The 19,704-nt window shown below is 37.0% G+C and overlaps 3 protein-coding genes across 5 annotated transcripts; 2 read left to right on the top strand and 1 right to left on the bottom strand.

The window, feature by feature from the left end:
- The first annotated feature begins 546 nt into the window (after window positions 1-546).
- LOC106087310 (integrator complex subunit 8) lies at window positions 547-4,818 on the top strand. The gene is made up of 14 exons (XM_013252306.2): window positions 547-758; window positions 818-1,162; window positions 1,216-1,339; window positions 1,422-1,890; window positions 1,961-2,206; window positions 2,274-2,564; window positions 2,629-2,808; window positions 2,865-3,110; window positions 3,179-3,609; window positions 3,687-3,805; window positions 3,866-4,038; window positions 4,107-4,277; window positions 4,334-4,471; window positions 4,509-4,818. Exons 1-13 carry the CDS (start codon window positions 644-646, stop codon window positions 4,451-4,453), a joined length of 3,030 nt encoding a protein of 1,009 aa, XP_013107760.1. The 5' UTR covers window positions 547-643; the 3' UTR covers window positions 4,454-4,471; window positions 4,509-4,818.
- A 2,778-nt stretch (window positions 4,819-7,596) lies between these two features.
- Window positions 7,597-9,075, bottom strand: LOC106087297 (flap endonuclease 1). The gene is made up of 2 exons (XM_013252288.2): window positions 8,032-9,075; window positions 7,597-7,959 (listed from the first exon to the last, which is right to left on the bottom strand). The coding sequence occupies exons 1-2, from the start codon at window positions 8,914-8,916 to the stop codon at window positions 7,687-7,689; spliced, it is 1,158 nt and encodes a 385-aa protein (XP_013107742.1). The 5' UTR covers window positions 8,917-9,075; the 3' UTR covers window positions 7,597-7,686.
- Window positions 9,076-10,198: 1,123 nt separating this feature from the next.
- LOC106087304 (protein DEK) lies at window positions 10,199-19,261 on the top strand. 3 transcript variants are annotated; one of them, XM_013252297.2, is made up of 12 exons: window positions 10,199-10,284; window positions 10,953-11,151; window positions 15,855-16,171; window positions 16,226-16,400; window positions 16,474-16,710; window positions 16,770-16,873; window positions 16,941-17,093; window positions 17,156-17,350; window positions 17,417-17,498; window positions 17,568-17,674; window positions 17,976-18,128; window positions 18,198-19,261. In XM_013252297.2, exons 1-12 carry the CDS (start codon window positions 10,246-10,248, stop codon window positions 18,210-18,212), a joined length of 1,776 nt encoding a protein of 591 aa, XP_013107751.1. In that variant the 5' UTR covers window positions 10,199-10,245; the 3' UTR covers window positions 18,213-19,261. The 3 variants fall into 3 exon arrangements, with proteins under 3 accessions (XP_013107751.1, XP_013107753.1, XP_013107752.1); XM_013252299.2 differs by lacking the exon at window positions 10,199-10,284 and adding an exon at window positions 10,718-10,738; XM_013252298.2 differs by lacking the exon at window positions 10,199-10,284 and adding an exon at window positions 10,802-10,886.
- The last annotated feature ends 443 nt before the right edge of the window (window positions 19,262-19,704 follow it).

Raw genomic sequence — 19,704 nt, 5'->3', positions numbered from 1 at the left:
ATAATGATGAAAATACACATAAAAAACACATTTCAATGAGATAAGTTGTAAAACCAAGTTTATTTCTAAAACCACTTTGATATTTCAATTTTTGTTGTTGTGCTAATGACGCTACCTCTTAATTGTACCATGCCCTTAGCCCGCTCAAGTTTGACGGTATTAAGATGACAGATTTTTGTTTGCATCCTCTTTCTTGTTATCTTCTTTCTAGTATATTCTCTGCTCACATACGCACACGTATATACACACGCACACAAATTTCTTTGGTTGTGTTGGAAAAAGGTCGATCAGCTTGATGACAAGATGGCGGATTGCACCATATGATTTGTGGTTGTTGTGCAAATGAGACCACCTTTCGCCATGGCCCTTAGGCATGGAACAATTAATAGGTAGAATTATTAGCACAACAACAAAAGACTACCCCCAACGAAACTACCTTGATTGGCAAATGCCATAACTTCAAGTGTCAAAATTAACTATCACTCCCGTGTCGGGCATTATAGTACTTTGTAATTATCTACCTTGTCGTCACACTTGTATTGACAGAATCAAATAAATACGCGCTCAATTAAGTCAGTGCTGTAAGGCAGCCCTCACAAAATAAACAAAATCATCAGGAACTCGGACTCACTGAACTGTAGAGATGGATGATCCTCTTAAACCAAAGCCCATTCCCCTGGCGGCAGAGACTGTGTTATGGTTCGAATTTTTATTAGATCCAGAACTGATAACAAAACATCTGAGAAAATCCAATCCCGGTAAGTATTATGAAGGTTTGTTCCATACTCTTCGTCTAGTAATAATTTACAATTCCCAGATCCTACCGCTTTGGAATTACTTACTCAATTCATTTCTATGACCCCGGACAATGTGGTCGTTCAGCAATTCGATTTAACTAGTGCGGAACCCACCGCCATACCCGGTGGACCTGCTGGTGTTGTAGGTACTGCGCCCAGCAATGACTGCTTGCGTCTGACACGCAAACAAATCGCTTTAAAGGTGCTGGCCTTAAAAGTGGCCACTTGGCTTAAATGGAACCTGGATGTTTTCGAGAAAAACCTCTCTATACCCAAACAATTATTTTTGCTGCGAGATTTATGCACAATAAGTTTTGGAAAGTGCGTAGGAATACCACTGACGAATGAGTTCCAGCCTACAATAAGTAAGAATTTATTAAGCGGTTAAGAGTTTTTTATTCAACTTTTCTTACTTTAGCGCCAGATGGCAATGAAAAAGCTGCAAAATTTGCTCTGACATTTTACCATCGTTGGGTTTTGCGTTTACAGATTCTAAAGGATATCGCTGTAAAGGCTGCCAGACCCACAGGTATGGGAAATATGTAAGTATCTATAGTCGGCAAGGTGCTGTTGCTGCTTTTCTTAAAATTCGATTATTTTGTCACCATACTGCCATGAACTTAGGTTTGTGCCCATGGAGCCAATGCATCAATTCTTTGCTCCCGACATCTTGCCACAGCCGAGTATTGATTACCTTCAGGATCTTTGCAAATCTACCGAGCCATTTCATGTTTTTGCCTACGAGACGTTTAAACCTCCTCACCCAAATGAAGATCAAAGCGTTCCACAGCAATTTGAATCCCTGTTTCAAATATCACCAGCCGAACTGAGAACCCAAATCTATTATGATTTGGTCAATTTCTATCTTTATACCAAGCAATACCCTTTGGCACGCGAAGCGGTTAGTGAGTGCCGCCGCTATTTAGATTTAACCAAAGCTGAATATGAAATGATAGGCAAAACATCATCACAATTTGTATTTTGTCATGTAAATGAAGATGAGCTGGAAGGTTATCTGCTGGCCTGTGGCTTAAGCGCCCAATCGCAGACATTAACAGAACGTTTTAATATGGCTCAACTGATCCAGTACAAGGTACCAGAAGTGATGTTGTACTTACCCTAGTAATCAGATATTATCACTAATTTGCAATTGAAATTAACAGGATATTCTCGAAATTCTTAAACTGGACAATCGAGCACGAGAAATTCCTTTGGTAAATAGGCGCATAGTAGAGCTGGACATAGAAGGATCCATTTCACAGGGAATTCTCAAGGAAAGCCGACAGTTGGAAATGCAAGTTGCTGCTTTGAATGTCATACGCAGCATATTCGAAGAGGGAAACATTTTTGCCAGCGTCGAATATTTTGAAAAATACAGTCAAATGGGTTGTTTCACTGCTTTAGCTGATGTAAGTCGGCTTAACATAGGAAGGTCGAAACTTCATTGGATTTCATTGATTTGGTTTTTATTTTCAGGGCATTATGGATATTTTACCTCATGCCACACTAAGTGAACGCAATCTATTGAGCCAATTTGTTGTCAATATCATCATAAAACATCAAAATAAACAATGGCTACAAGAGGCCCAACAATTGAATTTGTTTTCGTCGACCGAAATCAAAGATTTGGAGCAACAAATCCAAGAAGAAGAATTGCCACAGCCGGCATTGGCTTTGTTACATGAATGGAAATTTACTTCGAAAATGCCCCGCATCGAGATCGGTTCCCTGGAGAGGCAATTAATTTCATGCACAAATGCCAATACGGTACTTTATGAAGTTGAATAGTCAATAAGTTGGTGTTTTATCTCTATGGACATATTTTCTATAGGTGCGAAAACTTTTGGTTAAATTGGCGGCCACCAATCCTACAAAGCCATTGTGGACAGTAAATCCAAGCTGGGAAATAGCTACACCAATTAAGTCATTATTAATGTCCATGCAAAGGGGGTTCCTGCAAGATTTTGCCTATGTTTTACTGGGGAAGTCGCGTGAATTGACCGCCAAAGGAGTAGTGTTAAATGTTCATAACTTTTAAACAAATAATAGAACTATGGTTTGTTTCAGGACTTTATAGGAGCAGTCTCAATGCTAAGTGTGTTAAAATCAGAAACACAAAGACCAGAACTTTCAAACTCTTCTATCATATCCAAGTTAGGAAAATTGGTCAGCTGGGAAATTTTGTTGATACAAATCACTCAAAGCTTAGACGAATGGAATCACAAAACCTTGGATTTACAATCGCTGGGGAATCGTTGTAAACAATGTCTTACTTCATTGCAGACCAATGACAACATTATACCACGCATAGAAGTAGCATACCATACATACAAATTCCAACAACTATTTTTTAATTCTATTAATTTGTCTATACTATGCAGATCATTGAAAGTTGTGCCACTATGTTATTAAATCTTAGCGACTGGAATGCTGTAATAATGCTGGACAAAAGACTGCCTCAGCTGGAGTTGGTAATAGCTTTTGCCGCAACTTTTGTGGACATGGAAAAGATGAAAGGTTCAAAGAAAATATGCCGAGACGCCTGGGATTTGGTTTTATCAATGTTTTTGAATACCTCAAAGAGGGGTGGTAGCGCCGGAGCTGGTTCCGGTTCGGGAGGAGGTAGTTCACGTAATTCTCCCTGTCTGGCTGTATCGACAGGACTTTATCCATTTTTGAAGCGTATAAGACACCAGATGCTCTTTAATTTGGCCATTTCAATGCTGGGTAAAATCCATAATATACTTAAAGACGATGTCAATCATGATTTGAATGGAGAATACATGCAACTATGGCCCACTAGCATAAGCAAGTATGCATATTATTTTAAAACTAAGCGATAAATATTCAGAGATGGTTTTTATTATAAATGTTTGCTTCGAAATTTAGTCCCATTGGATATAACATAAGATCCGTTTGTGAGACACTTCACTGGTTGTTAACAGAAGCATTAAAATATTATCCTCAGACCATTCCATGGCTTAAAATGAAAGGTGATCTTGAATTAGGTAAGTGCACTATTTTAAGGAGTTATGATCTATACAACTAACTCTCCATATTTTTTCTAGCAATTGGTAATAATGAAGCAGCAATGCGTTGCTATATTAATGCCTTAATCACTGGCACCGATTATTGCAATGTACCTCTGCCACGAAATATAGCAGATGATTATATCATACGCAAAATGATAAGATGCTCTTCAAATCTGGGCTGTCACATGCAGGCAACGGTTTTATGTCAGGTCAGTTCACTCATTTTATTTCATTCTTTCAAAAAAAAAATCAAAGAAATTTCCAAAAAAATCTCTAGTTTTTGGAAGAAATCGATTACGGCATCGTTTTCAAAAATCTTACTGAGAAGTCTGCAAATTTTACCGATGCTATGGATGCGTACTATAATTGTATATGGGACACCACACTTTTGGAGTTTATAATAAATCTACATGCCAAGAAGGGGGAACACAGCCGCAAATTAGAGGCGGTAAGTGGTATTGATTTATGGTCACAACCTCTTAAATTACCTTAAATTAATTTCAGATCTCGGTAATGGGCACTTTGGAATTGAATGCCAATAACAATGAGGAAATAAAACGTGAGGCCGCTTCCATTAGGAAATCTCGATTTATTCGGGCTTTGGCAAAACAGTATTTACTATAGAACACACTTTTTAAGAATGTATAGATAAGCATTATACAAGAAGTAGATATATATTATTTTTACAAAATTATTTTTACGATTTTTAGCATATTTTGGATGATCAATGTATCGACTTTTTTTAATTTTTTCTTATTTTTTTTACAAAAAATCAGTTACAAAAATCCATTTGGAAATGTGCTTAGAAGTAGCCTTCTTTTTTATACACAAACCGTAAAAGGAAAAAAAATAATCAAGTAGAAGTCTAAATGCTCCAAATATGGAGCAAATACAAATACAAAGGAGTTAAGGGGTCGATTATGGATAGCAACCCAACTTCAGTTGCCAACTGGTAAATTTGTAATAAAAATTTCCATTTCCTCTTTGAATTGCACACTTTTTTACAATTTATTTAGTAGCTGAATGTTCAAAACACTGATATTGACTGCACTTAACAAAAATTTCCAACGTTATACTTATTTTTATATCAAGGTTTTATCTCCTGGCAACTAACTGCAGTTAAGATTCAATCCATATCATTAATCCCATGGCAGCCGGTTTTATGTACTGGATTGATCCAATGGAGTCCTTCATCGGCTAGGGGTGCCACCTTAGTGTACAGATCACCGCTACAACAGCAACAACAACAATTAATGTATCCTGATTGCGAATCTGCAACTGGGATTATCGAATTCGAGAGATTAAATGCTTAATGTATGAAATAAATATTTTACTAAGGTTCTGGTATCCGACATTGACGGCGACAAGGATGCCACAAAACTAAATCCTGAAGACAGTATAAAATATATACCGCAAAGTCTGATTGAAGCCTACGTAGCCGTAACTGGCAGCAATGCGGCTGAAGAACGACCAGGCTTCGTGTTAGCAGTTGTCACCAAGATTATAGGTTCAACATCAAGAGCCTGCTGTCTAGCCTGGTACTAGGGGACTTTAATGCGCGCGATGCTAAAAGGCATTTTCCATAAAGTAACGACGAGAGGCACATGTCTTTGGCAGAACAGATTGAGTTATTCACGTTTTGTCAGGTGAATAAGCCTCCACCAGAGTTAAAGGTAATTGGAGCAGCTCGCCATATATCTCTATTGCATCGCCTGTTCTAGTAAATGACGTCTCCTGGCCAATCCCATGGCAGCCGGTTGTACGTATGGAATGCTTCATCGGCAAGGGCTGCCATGCCAATTCCATGGTAGCGGAATTTCACCGGATAAATCCGGTACATGATTTATCCGGGGGAACACAGCCGCAAATTAGAGGCGGTAAGTGGTATTGATTTATGGTCACAAATCACTGTTAAATCACTTTCGAACGTCTGCAACAGTGCCACAATCACTTTTTGCCCCGCAACAGCGACTGATCCCCAGGGTTGCGCCGGGTTATTAAACCGCCAATTTTTTAGCATCCAGAAAGTGGCAAGGCAAGGAGGGATGTTCGTCATATTCGTTGTCTCCAAGCCTATGACCAACCATTCGAAGCACCAAGGCGCTTGATCCAGATGGACTTCCGTTCTTCAAAAATCTCTACACTGATGCTGCAGAACTTATATGAAACGGGAGTCGAGCACATGATATATGTCTCTGATCCCGTTGCTGAAGCCTGAAAAGGACTCGAATAATGAAGAGTTATATCTCCTTTTTCTCACCAGTAGTCTAGACGCTTTCGTTTCTTCTCTCGAGGCAAGTTGAAAAATGTACATTTGCTAAGCACCAGCACGGATTCCGTAGAATACATGACAAGACGACACACAAATGAACCGTATTGTAAATCACGCCACACCATGCGATAGGACGGTCCTCGTGGCTTGGGACCTTTCGAAAGTCTACGATACGGTTAATCATGCCACTCTTTTTCAGGACATCGCTAACATGTCCCTCCTGCCAGGTCTGAAACGTTGGACTATGTACTGCCTGTGTGGTCGCCAGTCGTTTGTGGAATTTTAAAATAAGAAGTTAAAGCCTTGCAAAGTAAAACAGGGAGTTTCACAAAGCAGGGTGTTTAACCTCTAACTCTCCTCTATTCCACACCCTCCAGACGGCATTAGCATCATGCGGTCATGGTTTGATGCTTCGTTAGAAATTTTAAGTCATAAGCCACCAAATCTTCAGCCTCACTGCTCACTCCATCGTCAGCGGAGAGCAATATGTGTTGAAAGCCATAGGCGAAAAATTCCGACCACCAAATATCCCAAAATACTTGATCTCACATTTGACAACCTTTATAAATCTTCCGTGCATGGCATTGAAATTTATGACGAGGTCAAGAGTAGAAACAAGGTTCTCAAGCAACCGGTTGTAAGCACCGGATTGACCCGATGGAATCCTTCATCGGCAAGGGCTGCCACCTCAGCGTACGTGTTCGTCCTTTTCTAGTCATGGGAGAGACACATCCCGGAGTGTCTTCTCCGCAAGCTTCTGGTTAATGCCGGGATTGAAAAGAACCCAGGAACCTGGTCTATTCGGTTTGCCCGAACCGCCTTCATCATCGGTTAGTGTCGGTGAGGTATAACCGATGCATGGAGTGGGTATAGAAGTACTGCGACGGCCTGTTGTTGTTGTTACGTACTGCGACGGCCTATAGGTACAACCTCATGCTGGCTAAACTGTTTCTACTGGGCTGATATCGCAGAGACCATACCAATCACAATATTGTGGACAGGTTAGCCTCCCTCTGCAAATCAGAGTAATGCAAGTTTGCCCCTGAACAGGTGCAAACTTCTCACATATCAATGAGTGCTGTCCGATGCAAGGCTCATTGATAAGAGGCTTCTTTTTTATAGCCAAGTCCGAACGGCCGCAGTGGGACACCTCTTTGGGGAGAAGTTTATACATGGCATACTACCTCACAAATGTCGCCAGCATTAGCAGGGTATAACCACGTTCAAAATTTTTTTCTAATGTTCTCGCCAGTATTCGAACCCAGGCGCTTAGCGTCATTGGCAGACTTGCTAAACTCTGCGATATAGTGGCCTCCGGTAAAACCGAGTAGTTCTGACTTAATTGCGTTCCGGCAGATGCAGTCGCCTTAGCTCCTGCAGAGCTAAGACTTATGGCAGAGTGTTGGATGCATGTCCCAATTGTAATCTACTCGAGTTATTTTTAGTTTTGAGCAGCAAAAATCTAGCTTTGCCTTTTTCAAGAAGCAATAACCAATTAAAATTAAAACGATTTTTTTTTTATTTTATCCAACAAAACGAAATGTAATACACAATTTTTTTATTTTGTAGAATCATCATTTCATACCTATCGTGGACGTCTTCCCCGATTAGAGCCACCACCAGCTGCACCTTTTGCCTTCTTTTGGCTGGCATTCTTTTTATCATCGACAGCCTTTCGTTTTGGTGTTGTGTTTGTAGAAGGCAACACTTTAAAGAAACTATCCAAGCGTCCCTGAGTTTGTGATTGCTTTGATTTTAAAATCTTTTTTGCTCCCGATCTAACGCGGTCCTCATTAAATTGACGATCGCCACATAGGAATTTAACCAAACCATCTTCATCTGGTTCGGACCATTTAAGCTACAAGGGAATATGGATTAAAGGAAGACAAATAAAATTTAGCTTCTTCGTTAACCAATTCAGGTAACTTACGTCCACATTTTCAGGGTCCTCTACTTCAGGATTGACAAATAATTCTCTAGCTATTTGGTAGTTCCAATCATCTGGTACTGTATACTTTTGACGATCAATATTTTCCAAAATTGTCTCAATGTCTCGATAGCTATCGATAAGTTCCATTGCTCTCTTTGGCCCAACACCTTTGATGCCTTCACAGTAATCACATCCAAGTAGGATACATAGGTCAATAAACTCTTTGCTGGTCAGACCAATGCCTTCCAAAATCTTACTATGATGAAACTCTTTCACAGGCATCTTTCGAGCTTCACTGAAAGTTAAATGCCGTAACAGAACTGAAGATCCAAACGTCAGGGCATCCATATCTTCAGTCGCAGTGGCATATACTTTGCCCGCTTTTACCAATGCTGCGCATTGTGCCTCGGCTTCGCATGGAGCATCGACATATGGAACGCCCATTAGTTTTAGCAGTTCTTTTGCTTCCTTCGCATGTTCTTTTGTTACTCTCACCAAGCGTCTATTGAATTTGTCCATGTCCGCTTCATTGCCCGCTTCAGTAGCTGCCTGTAGCGCTTTTTGTGCTTCCTCGCGACGCTCCGCACGTTTTGCTAACTCCCCGGACTTTAGGTCCGGGGGTTTACCATCAAAAACATAAACCGGCTTTATTCCATTCTCTAATAGACGAATTGTGCGGTAAAACATTCCCATCAAATGGGATGTCGTTTCGCCATCAACTGATGTAAGTTGAGCTCCTTCCGCTCTCACAGCTATTAGAAATTGGTACAAACACATGGAAGCATCGATAGCTACTTTCCGGCCGAAATAATTTTTGATGTCACTCTCCTTTATGGCTTGGGGACACACGTCCGCTATTAACTTCGAAAGACCAAGAATTCCCATATTACTCGTTTAAGTGAATTTTAGTAATAGGTGGGTTGTGAGAAAACAAATAAGCCGGACCAAAATTTTTGAAAGCTGGAGTTGGAAGAAAGGCGCGACATCGACTGATGGAATGGCTTGATTTTTGGCACACCAAATACCAACTGAGTTCACCTAATTTAAAAGCGTTATTATTTGCAAGCACTATTTAACCAGGGTGCACTCAACAGGTAGAGTCGCTTGTCCAACAACAAAAGCCTAGACAAATTTGCGTGTAAATTTATATTGGGTTGCCCAAAAAGTAATTGCGGATTTTTTAAAAGAAAGTAAATACATTTTTAATAAAACTTAGAATGAACTTTGATCAAATATACTTTTTTTACACTTTTTTTCTAAAGCAAGCTAAAAGTAACAGCTGATAACTGACAGAAGAAAGAGTGCAATTACAGAGCCACAAGCTGTGAAAAAATTTGTCAACGCCGACTATATGAAAAATTCGCAATTACTTTTTGGGCAACCCAATATAAATTGCAAGTCGTATTTCAAGGCGGATTAAAAAGGTGGTCTCACGCGAACAGCTGTTAACAGCCTGCCACATTTGACGGTATTAAGATGTCAGATTTTTGTGTGCGTTCTCTTTGTTGTCATCTTTCTCGCATATACTCTGCTCATGTATGCACACGTAATGTGTATACGTGTGCGTATATGAGCAGAGAATATGCGAGAAAGAATATAACAACAAGCAGAATGCAAACAAAAATCTGACCTTCATACAGTCAAACCTGGCGGACTGGTAACAGCTGTTCGTGTGAGACCACCCTGGCATAAAAAAACACTATATTAAACGCAGTACTTACACCCAGAGAAAAGTTAATACCAAACGTGCTCATTTCAGTACCATGCGGTTTTGATAGTAAAGCAACACCGTACGGTACAAAAAATACCGGATGGTATGGATGAAACATAACCATCCAGCAGTACTTGACATTGAGGATGGCAACTTCTCTTTCTTTACATTAATTCTTTGTATAACTTTTCTCCTATATGATGACAATCGGCAGATTTGACATCCTTAATGATGTTCATGGGGTCTATCCCCTTTATGTCTTCGCAAGTGACCTAACCTTCTATTAGATAAGAATCCTGCTGTGAATCCTTTTTTATAGGAAGTTCCACTGTTAAAACTGTACTTCATCCCATCTTTAGCGATAAATCACATGGTGTGAAAATTCTATAAACTGCGAACGCCTTTTTTAAATCAGAACCATCAAAACATGCCGCATTGTCGGCGTTATTTAAATAAACTCGGCTTCGTTCTCTGCTCGGACGTGGTTTTTTCTGTTAGCAATAATGTCGGACGGCGAAAAAGACAAATCCGTAGAAAATATGGTATGTAATTGGGAAAAAAGTGCATAAAAAGTAAATATAAATCTTAGCCAATCGGAAGCATTAGAAATATTGTAAAATTTAGCAATATAATTATGCAAAACTATGCATACAAAATTCGAGCGCGTCATATTAGCAAGGAATCTTCTGCCATTCAATTTACACAACGTCCACAGTCGTCTTCATCTTTGCTGCTTTCTTTTTCATCTCTTTCTTTTGTATATAAACATGGCGTCGGGTCCATTTTTTACTTTGTGTGTTTTGGTCTTCTTTCCTTTTTCCTATTCTCGTCATAACTATGAATGCAGGAGGCATTCATCGGGTTTTTGGACATGGTGTGTGTATATATGTTTGTGCAGCGCAGCGCGGCATTAGGCGAGTTGATTAAATGGAAAATAAAAAAGTGCGCCGTTAAAGTTAGTTCGCGAATAATTGAAATTTGGAGAATTGCATGCGTGTCAGTGTTGCCAAATGGATTTGTACAGTTGCGAGTTGGAATCTTGTGTTGTGGGGCTGTTGATTCTTATAGGATAAATAAAAAAAACAAACCTATAATTTTTGGGGGGTGGGGCTGGCGCATTATGCCAATGATAATATTGTTACGAGTATAAATTTTTGGCTGTACATAGTTTGTTAAAGGTGAAGTAAAAAAATTGATATTTTTATTTTAGGAAAAAGAAAATAAAAGCGAGGAATCAAAAGCAACAGTGGATGCTGCCGATGACAAATCAATCGAAAAAGATAAAAAGGCAACTGCTGAGGAAAGCGACAAATCCTCCACTGAAAAAGCGGCAGCGGCAAGTGACGAAAAAATCAAAAATGACACCGGTGCACAAAATAGTGATGATTGTGAAAAGAAAGATGTAGAAGGTAAGATTTACAAAAAATTTATTGTAAAAGCAAAACAAAAAAAAAACAACGTTCTGATCATATCTAAAAATGTCTGTTCAATTTACAAATACTTTTCTTTTATTAATGTTAGATAAAATATATACTTTATATATTAAGAAATTAAGAAAAATTAATACATTCTTGACATAGTTAAACACTTATACTTCATATAAAAATATAACTACGAATGAATTTCAGTTTAAGTGGAAAATCGCAAAATAAATAATTTCTTGCATACCACCCCCCGAAATGACACCGGCAACATGAACATATTTCGGGCTCGGGCCAGGGGGCCCCAAAGGGGCCTTCCCTTAATAAAGCGAAATGACGCCGAATATAGGCAATATGGTACTCAAATTAAAGGAAATTTTTTGCAGAACACGAATAGGAGGCTTTTTTGAAAATCGGCCATAGGCGAAAAATTTCTCCAAAAAAATTTTTATAATTAAAAAAAAAAAATCAAACAACGGATCCCAGGATAGGCCGTGTACAACTCAAATCTCAGCTTGAGAATGTCCCAACATGTCATTCGTTCTCAAATACATAAATATATGTGTTGGAGAGTGAAATTCACGGGTAAAGAAAAATTAATTTGTTTTTTTTACATTCGTATAGGCGGCCGGTAGCCAAGTTGTTGGCGTTCTCTGATTGCCAGTGCGGAGGTCGTGGGTTCGATTCTGATTAGAGTCCTTGTTCTGTCGTTACTGTGGCAGCACAATGGGCTAAAATTGTCTTAGTGAGTCTGTAAAGGACTGCCACTCTTGCCTAAACCTAAACATAGGTATAGAAGCGTTTTTACTTAATAACCTTATAGCAAAAAGTATTTGATAACCTACTGCCAATACTACCTAACTTACACTCAATTAGTTTAGAACACAGGCACAAATAAGCAAAAAAAGTCAAATTCGGCCGTTCTGTTTTAAGGGGGGTAACAATATTTCGCGCCTAAAATGTTCACTAAGGATATTTTTCTGTATCAAAAGAAAAAATAATTGGACTTAATAGAAGTTAACATAAAAATTTGTTTAAACCTAACTAAACGTCATAAACTCTCATTCCATGCCACTACGAGTACTGCCCTAGGCCAGTAATTATTAACCCCTAATCGTTATCTATTCAAAGTCTCAAGTCGGTTCTAGTCTTGTAGCGTATGACCACCTCATGATAAACCTTAACCATACTCTAGTTACCTAACTCGCATTACAAAATTATAACTTAATCCCATGGCATCCGGTTGTACGTACCAGGATTGACCCGATCGATTCCTTCATCGACAAGTGCTGCCGCTTCAGTGTGCAACACACTGCTACATGCAGGGGCATTGATACTTCTAGGCCACTTTATATAAAGTTACGGACAATGTGAGAACATAGAAGGTATACAGTAGACTCTCGGCAATTTGAATTTTCGCAAATTAGAAAAGGACATTTCAATACAAGAAGCTTTCTGAAATTAGAACTTTGGTTCCTATTTCAGGATAGTTTTTTTGTAAGATTTTTTAATACACTAATTTTTATTTAAAATAAATAGTTTAAAAGGCACATTCTTGCGATCTACAGCTCTAAGATTCGAACATTGGGCTCTAATGCAAGTTTTTTTAGTTTGAACAGCAAATTCGTATTTTTAACTAGTTCTGTTTTGGCAAATCATTTTTTTTTTTTGTGCTTGTTTGCAACTCTATCGTTTGAACAAAAATTTGATACTCTTACAAATTTGGGTCTTTTTATTATCGTTCCAAAGTTCCAAAAATCCACCCTTAAAAATCCATTAATTTCAAGATTCAACATTTTTGTTGAAAAAGTTAAAATGTCTTGGTCCAAATTTTTAAATGAAGACTCAATTAAAACGAAGTTCATGGAATTAACCAAAACCTATTGAATCAAATTAACGAAAACAATCTAGTGAGCATAGATGAAATCGAAAAGTTGAATTTGTTGACATATCTGATAGTGATGAGGCGATAGTAGAATAGGAGGAGGAGGATAGTAATGAGGTAACGCAAAGTGTTCTTGATGTATAAACATAAGAAGGCGCAAATATCTATATCTATCTTAGATAGCAACAATATGTCCAACCTATTGAATTTTTGTAATCATATCGTTACGTGCAGTATGAATCAAGCAAAGAAATAAAAAACAAAAAAACGTTGCACAAATGTAAACAAAATAAAAATTTTTTGTTTTGTGTTGTTAAATTGAAAAAAATTAATTTGCTTTTGAGTTAAGCAATTACTAATGTAATTTGGTTCATTATTTTCTGCAGAAAAAAATGTTCCAGAAATTACAATAGTCCGAGGTACGGAGATTTTCGAATTTCCGAGAGTCTGCCGCATTGTGATCCATTACTGAATGAAGATGCAAAAAAGGCCAAATTAATAAGAATTTCTACCTCCATTACGATAAGGTATAGGACCCAGGGTTACCGTTGGGAATTCGGAATGGGTCGCACAAAAAATCAATTTTTTTTTACGAAAAAAGAATCGCACGGTATTTATATTAATTTAATAAAGAAACAACTAAGATTACACTAAAGGCCGGCAAGGCTTATGTTGTGAAGTGATATGTTCACATGGTTTCAATATTAGCCCAAATTAGGCGAAGAACATATAAAATGCCTATTCCAAATTACAAGATAATTTAGTGAAAACTAGCAAGATTGCAGTATGAAATTAATCATCACTCGATCATCGGTTTTAATAGGGAAGAACTTTTCAGAACCTCTCGCGTGATGCTTTTAATATCGCTCTCGAAAAGCGCATATGCGAAAAGTAACGGGACACTATTTAAAAAACAACAGCAAAAAAAGCATACAATAAACTATCTGTTTTTTACATAAATAACATAAAAAACTTATTTAAATTGGTCCAAAATTAGGCACAATATTTTTCATAAAAAACAAAAATAAAACGTGTATAACAAAAACAAACAATCCAGTATAACAAAAAACAAACAATTCTCAGATTTTCGGTCGAGACTCCAAATTCAAATTTGAACGGACGAAAGGACGTTGCAAAATCGATCTACGATATACAGAACATGTACTTGTAGATTTTAGAATAAATATTTTGACGAGTTGCGGTGGTGGTTATTTAAATACTTAAGTGATATATTTCACAAACATAATCCTTTTTCTCTTTTGTCCAGTTCAGCTCAAAAATTAAAAATTTTTCAAAAAATTTTACATTTATATGCGATTTTTGGACGACAAACAATAGATAATCGCTAGATAGTTGTATTTTTAAACAAACAATCGCACAAATAGATGGAAAAGCGGCGCAAAAATGTGAAAAGTATGGCATTTAGTACCAAAATAAATAAGTTAGCCACAAGTGGCATTGTCAAAAAAAAGTTTCTAATTTAATACTAAAGTGGCACAACGGTAACGCTGCTCATGGGCTATGCGCAAAAAACCCCAATGAAATAAGTCTCAACTTCAAAAATTAAAAAGTGAAATACCTACCTCCCTCCAAAAGCAAAAATTAAATATATTCTAAGATTTGAGATTTATTTTTTTTAATTTCAAAAATGAGTGCAAAATCTTGAACTTATTTCCAAATATTTTAGACTTATTTCAAAGCGCAATAAGTGTTTTTGTTTTTTTTTTTTTTTTTGGGGCTTATTTCACTTTTTCATGAAGTTTGCTTCGTATAACCGAATCAGGTGCTAGCTTTTAGAAATCATTAAAACTCACAAAAGCCCAATAAATTTTTTAAATATTAATATCCTTGCTTAAATAAATGTCTGGACCTAATTATTCGCCTTATCCCATAATTAAGGCCTATTGATAAGTTTACTTCGAATGGCTGCTTGGCGTAACACTTGGGCCGCATAAAATAGGCCAACGGAAGAGTCGAATAGATCAAGATGCAAAATGCTGCATGTAAATGTAATCCCTTTGCATTATATTTTTCTATATTCTTAGATCTCTATCAACATTTTTGCTAGCAAACACATGGTGACAAAAAAACGATACATTCGTTTGACAGTCTCCCAATTTTTTTTTTTGCTGATAAAATACCTATTTGTCATATTTGGCCTAATCCAAAATATTCAAATGTTCAAAAATAGATATTTTGTATTATGCTTTTGCCCTTTTGTTGCCTTTGGTACATGAATTGCCTTGATTTCTGTTTTGTTTGTTTTTTTTTTGTACTCGTGGTTTGGTTTAAAATTTATAACTATGCCAAATGAAACGAATCACGAAAATATTTAAAATATATGACGTTGGCAACCCCGTCTACAAATTATTTGTGACACAGTGAGAGGGACTGAGAGAAAGAGAGAGAGAAAGAGATACATAAATGTATAACAAACTACGATCGTTGCCGGCTGCCGGCTATAGCGCTGTTGGCCGAACCGGCTAAACGCTGCTGCATTTGAAGTTTAGTTCATATTTCTCTATGATCAATGGTTCGAATCTCAGTGCAGCTCTTTGAGTTTTTCTTTAGAGTAGGTAAATATTGTATGTCACCTTGGTTATTTGTTCATGCTTAACCTTTGATATGTTCGGTTAAGTTCAGTAAGATCCAAGGCATATAAAAATAAAAATTCATTATTTCATAGTTTATCTCGTGCCCATAATATGGTACTGTTAAACTTCCCAAGGGTGAAGACAATCAATCAGTAATAGCTTTTTAAGAACTTTTTATTTTAAAATGTAATAATATTTTCAAATCTTTTTAGAAAAAACTGACGGTGCAGCCGAATCGAAGAAGAAGGCAGCAAATGAAAAAGAAGGTTCCCCAACTGCTGGCGATGAAAAAAAATCAAATGATATTAAAAAAGATAAAGATAGCGATGCTGACAAGAACGGCAATGCGGAAAAAAAGGTATCAGTGGATAAGGAGGAAAAGGATGAGAAGGATGAGAAGGACGAGAAGGATGACGAAGTTGAAGAAGCAGCTGAGGATGATGAAAACGTTGTCGCACTAGCTGAAATCGATAAAATTAATGAGAATATTAACAAAACCAGAGTAGATGGTCTCCAGAATCTCCATGCGGTAATTTTTTTTTTTAGTCTTATTGGTTTTTTATAACGATTTTTTCAATTACAGATTTGTTTTGGTTCCCAAGGAAAAAATAATGTGGTAAAGAAAAATTTGCGCTCATTTGCCGGGTTTGAATTCGAAAAAGATTCTGCCGAATATAAAAAGAAATTCGATTCGATTAAAAAACTAGAAATGAAAGCCTTAAAAAGTATTTGTGAAATCTTATCACTGGAACGCAAAGGTTTGTTCTCATAACATCCGAGTTGCCAACAAAACATATTTCAATTTGTTTATTGTCTCTCAAATGTTTTTAGGAGCAAGAGATGAAATTGCAAACCGCGTTTTAAAATTTCTCATGGAGCCTGATGAATCTTTATGTGTAGAAGCACCCGCTGAGGAAGAGGAAATTGAAGAGGATGACGATGGAATGGAAGAAGATGAACCCGAACCAAGTGAAGATGAAAAACGCAAAAGCAAATCAGGTGGAAGGTCTGGTGGTGGTAGTGCACGTTCTACATCCGGACGTCCACGTAGGGCCACTGTAGGTAAAAGTAAGTAAACCACTGCAATAATTTCCAAACGGAGTGTAACATTTTAAAACCTTTTAAAGAAACATCTGCATATGTGGACTTCTCTAGTTCAGAGGAAGAAACTGCTCGTAAAGTAATACCTACCAAACGTAGACGAAACGACGATTCTGAATCTGGTTCCGATGTGAGTATTTTATTCCAATTATATACCTTCAGATAAACAAATGACCAGTCTTTTAATTCGTCTACAGTACAACCCTTCTGGAAATTCTGATTCTGATGCTGGCAAACGTAAATCTGTTGGAGCTCCAAGAGGAGCAGGAAGAGGAAGACCTGCTCGCAAAGCTCGTCGAAAAAATTCAGATTCGGAAGAAGAATCAGAGGTTTCAGACGCCGAAAGCGATGTAAGTATTTGGGCGACAATATATTATAAAACTTATATAAAAATTGTTTTTTTTTCTACAAGGTTCCCAAGCGCAAGCGGGCATCAACTGGGTCCGGAAAACGTGGTCGTCCATCTGCAGCAGGTCGAGGACGAGGTCGTGCTAGCGGTGCTAATAAGTCCAAGCCAAAGCGCAAGGATTCGGAAAGCGAAGAGGAGGAAGTGTCTGAAGATGAGGAAGAAGAAGAAATGTCTGAATTGGGTAGTGATCAAAGTGTGGTAAGTTTTGGAAGATTAGAAAAGTCTAATAAAATAATACTAATAAAAAATCCTTGACTGTTTCAGGAAGAGGATAAATCGAAAAAGAACAAAAAACCTGTAACACCTGCGAAAAGTCCAAAAGCCAATAACAAGACTCCTCCAAAATGTAAGAATAATTTTAAAATATATTAAAATGCCCATATAAAACGGTGTTGTACCTTATTATAAATTTCAGCGGCAGTTCGTCCTAAAAAGGCTAAGAAAGCGGTATCGGAAGATGACAAAGATGATAGCGATGAGGATGAACCGCTAAATAAAAAGGGCAAAGCTTCATTCCCCACGGTAATTAAAGAAAAGTTATTTAACAATAGAGCATTAGGGCCATTAGTGCATGTCCACCTATGACGCTGGATGTCAGGGTTCGATTCCTGGCGATACCAATGCGGTCGGACTCGACTATAAAAAGGAGGCCCCTTATCATTGAGCTTAAACTTGAATCGGACTGCTACTCTTTGATACGTGAGAAATTTGGCCTTTGTTCCTTAGTGGAATGTTCATGATACTTTTATGCTTTAACTGAAATCTTTAAAATAATTATTGTATGGAATATATAAAAATACGTTTATTTTATTTTGCTCTACAGGATGAACAAATTCGTGCTTACGTTAAAGAAATTCTAGATAAGGCCAATCTCGAAGAGATAACCATGAAAACTGTATGTAAGCAAGTCTATGCAAAATATCCAGATTTTGATCTTACCGATAAAAAGGACTTTATAAAAGCTACAGTCAAAGCGGTAAAAGCAATATACGAAATATATTCCATTGGCTCCTTTTTCTAATTATTTCTTTTTCTATCATTTTAGCTAATCGCTGCTTAAGACTTACTGTAACAATACAGACGTGCATCCTTTGTTTTTTTAGTTTTTATCCTAAACCTATAACTTTATGTATACATGCGGTTAAATGAAAGATGGCTTTTTCGGAGATAGATCTACAGAAAGTCCCTCTCTTTAAACACACACACACACACTTAGGTTAGTTAAACCTTAAGTATAGTATGATGATGGTGAGACCCAAAAACAAACTCTTATGATTTTCTTTTAACATTTTTAATTGAGTCTAAACCCTTTAAGTTCTACACTATGTTTTACATTTATGAAAATGTATATTTAAAGCAAAAAATTTACAAAAACAATATTCGATAACAAGAAAAATATACAGAATAATGTAAACTGAAGTTTGTTTTCTTCAAACTTTGGTTTTGTTTTATTTTATTAAACAGCGTCAGTACAAAAATCAAAAAAGAAAAATCCTTATGAATTCGAAGTAAATTAAAGATGGAGCTTAACGTTTATCAGAAATAAACATGAATTAAGACGCACTAAACAAACCCTTCAATTTTCATGTTCAGACTTTGTTTGCTCTACTTTTGTAACAATTTTTTTTAATATGTATTTGTTTTCATCATATATATATAAAAAAAACGTCAATGTTTTTTTTTTAATTGATTATAAAACTAAGTGCATGATAGAGTAACCGGTTTCTTGTTTAAAGAAATTACAAACAAATCATCCTTAATAGATTAAACGAAAGAATTTCCAAAATAAATATCTTAAAACCATTAAATTTTGAAATGAAATACAAGTAAATGGGACTAACCAGCAAATTAGCAATAAACATAAGTAAATAGTTTCCTTTCGTTGTCTCAACCATTAACTTTTTCACAACTCCTTAAACAAGCATCCACCAATACAAATAATAATCAATCAATAATTAACATTTTGTGAATGTAATGTCGAGAACAGTATAATTAAACACAGAAACACACACACACACACATAAAAATAAAACTGACGAACACAATAGAATATTCTCATTGTAAATTATGTTTTATTCGATGTTCTTTAAATACACTGTAAAAATATTACTTGTTGCATTTTATTATGTTTATGGCTGGAAGGGAGACTTTCATACAGTTTCCAAAACAGCTCTCTGGAAAAAGGTCTATATATATCCGCACAGGAAATCGTTGGAAGGCTAAAAACGGAAATAAAATCCTCAAAGCCTGGCAGGTAGCATTTCAGATATCAACTATAAAATTGGCCGACCAGTACTTAATAAAGCACCGCCAATGTGGCCCACAGGTGTGACCAAAACGCAGTGGGAAAACCTGCAGATCTGTCAAAAGGCAGCCTGAAGGATCATCACCGGCTGCCTGCAGATGAAAAGCATCAACTAACTATACCATAGATGGGAAACACGTCTTCGCCTTATGGATATGTATCCATCGCCCTTAAGATCGATCTATATGATCTAGAGCGTGAGGTCCAGTGCTAGAAAAGAGAACTTCTAGATCAAGGTGAATATGGT

This window comes from Stomoxys calcitrans, chromosome 5 (assembly GCF_963082655.1).
Source record: "Stomoxys calcitrans chromosome 5, idStoCalc2.1, whole genome shotgun sequence".
NCBI lineage: Eukaryota > Metazoa > Arthropoda > Insecta > Diptera > Muscidae > Stomoxys > Stomoxys calcitrans.
The sequence above is the reverse complement of the archived record's forward strand: the minus strand, read 5'-3'. Positions and strand labels throughout refer to the sequence as shown.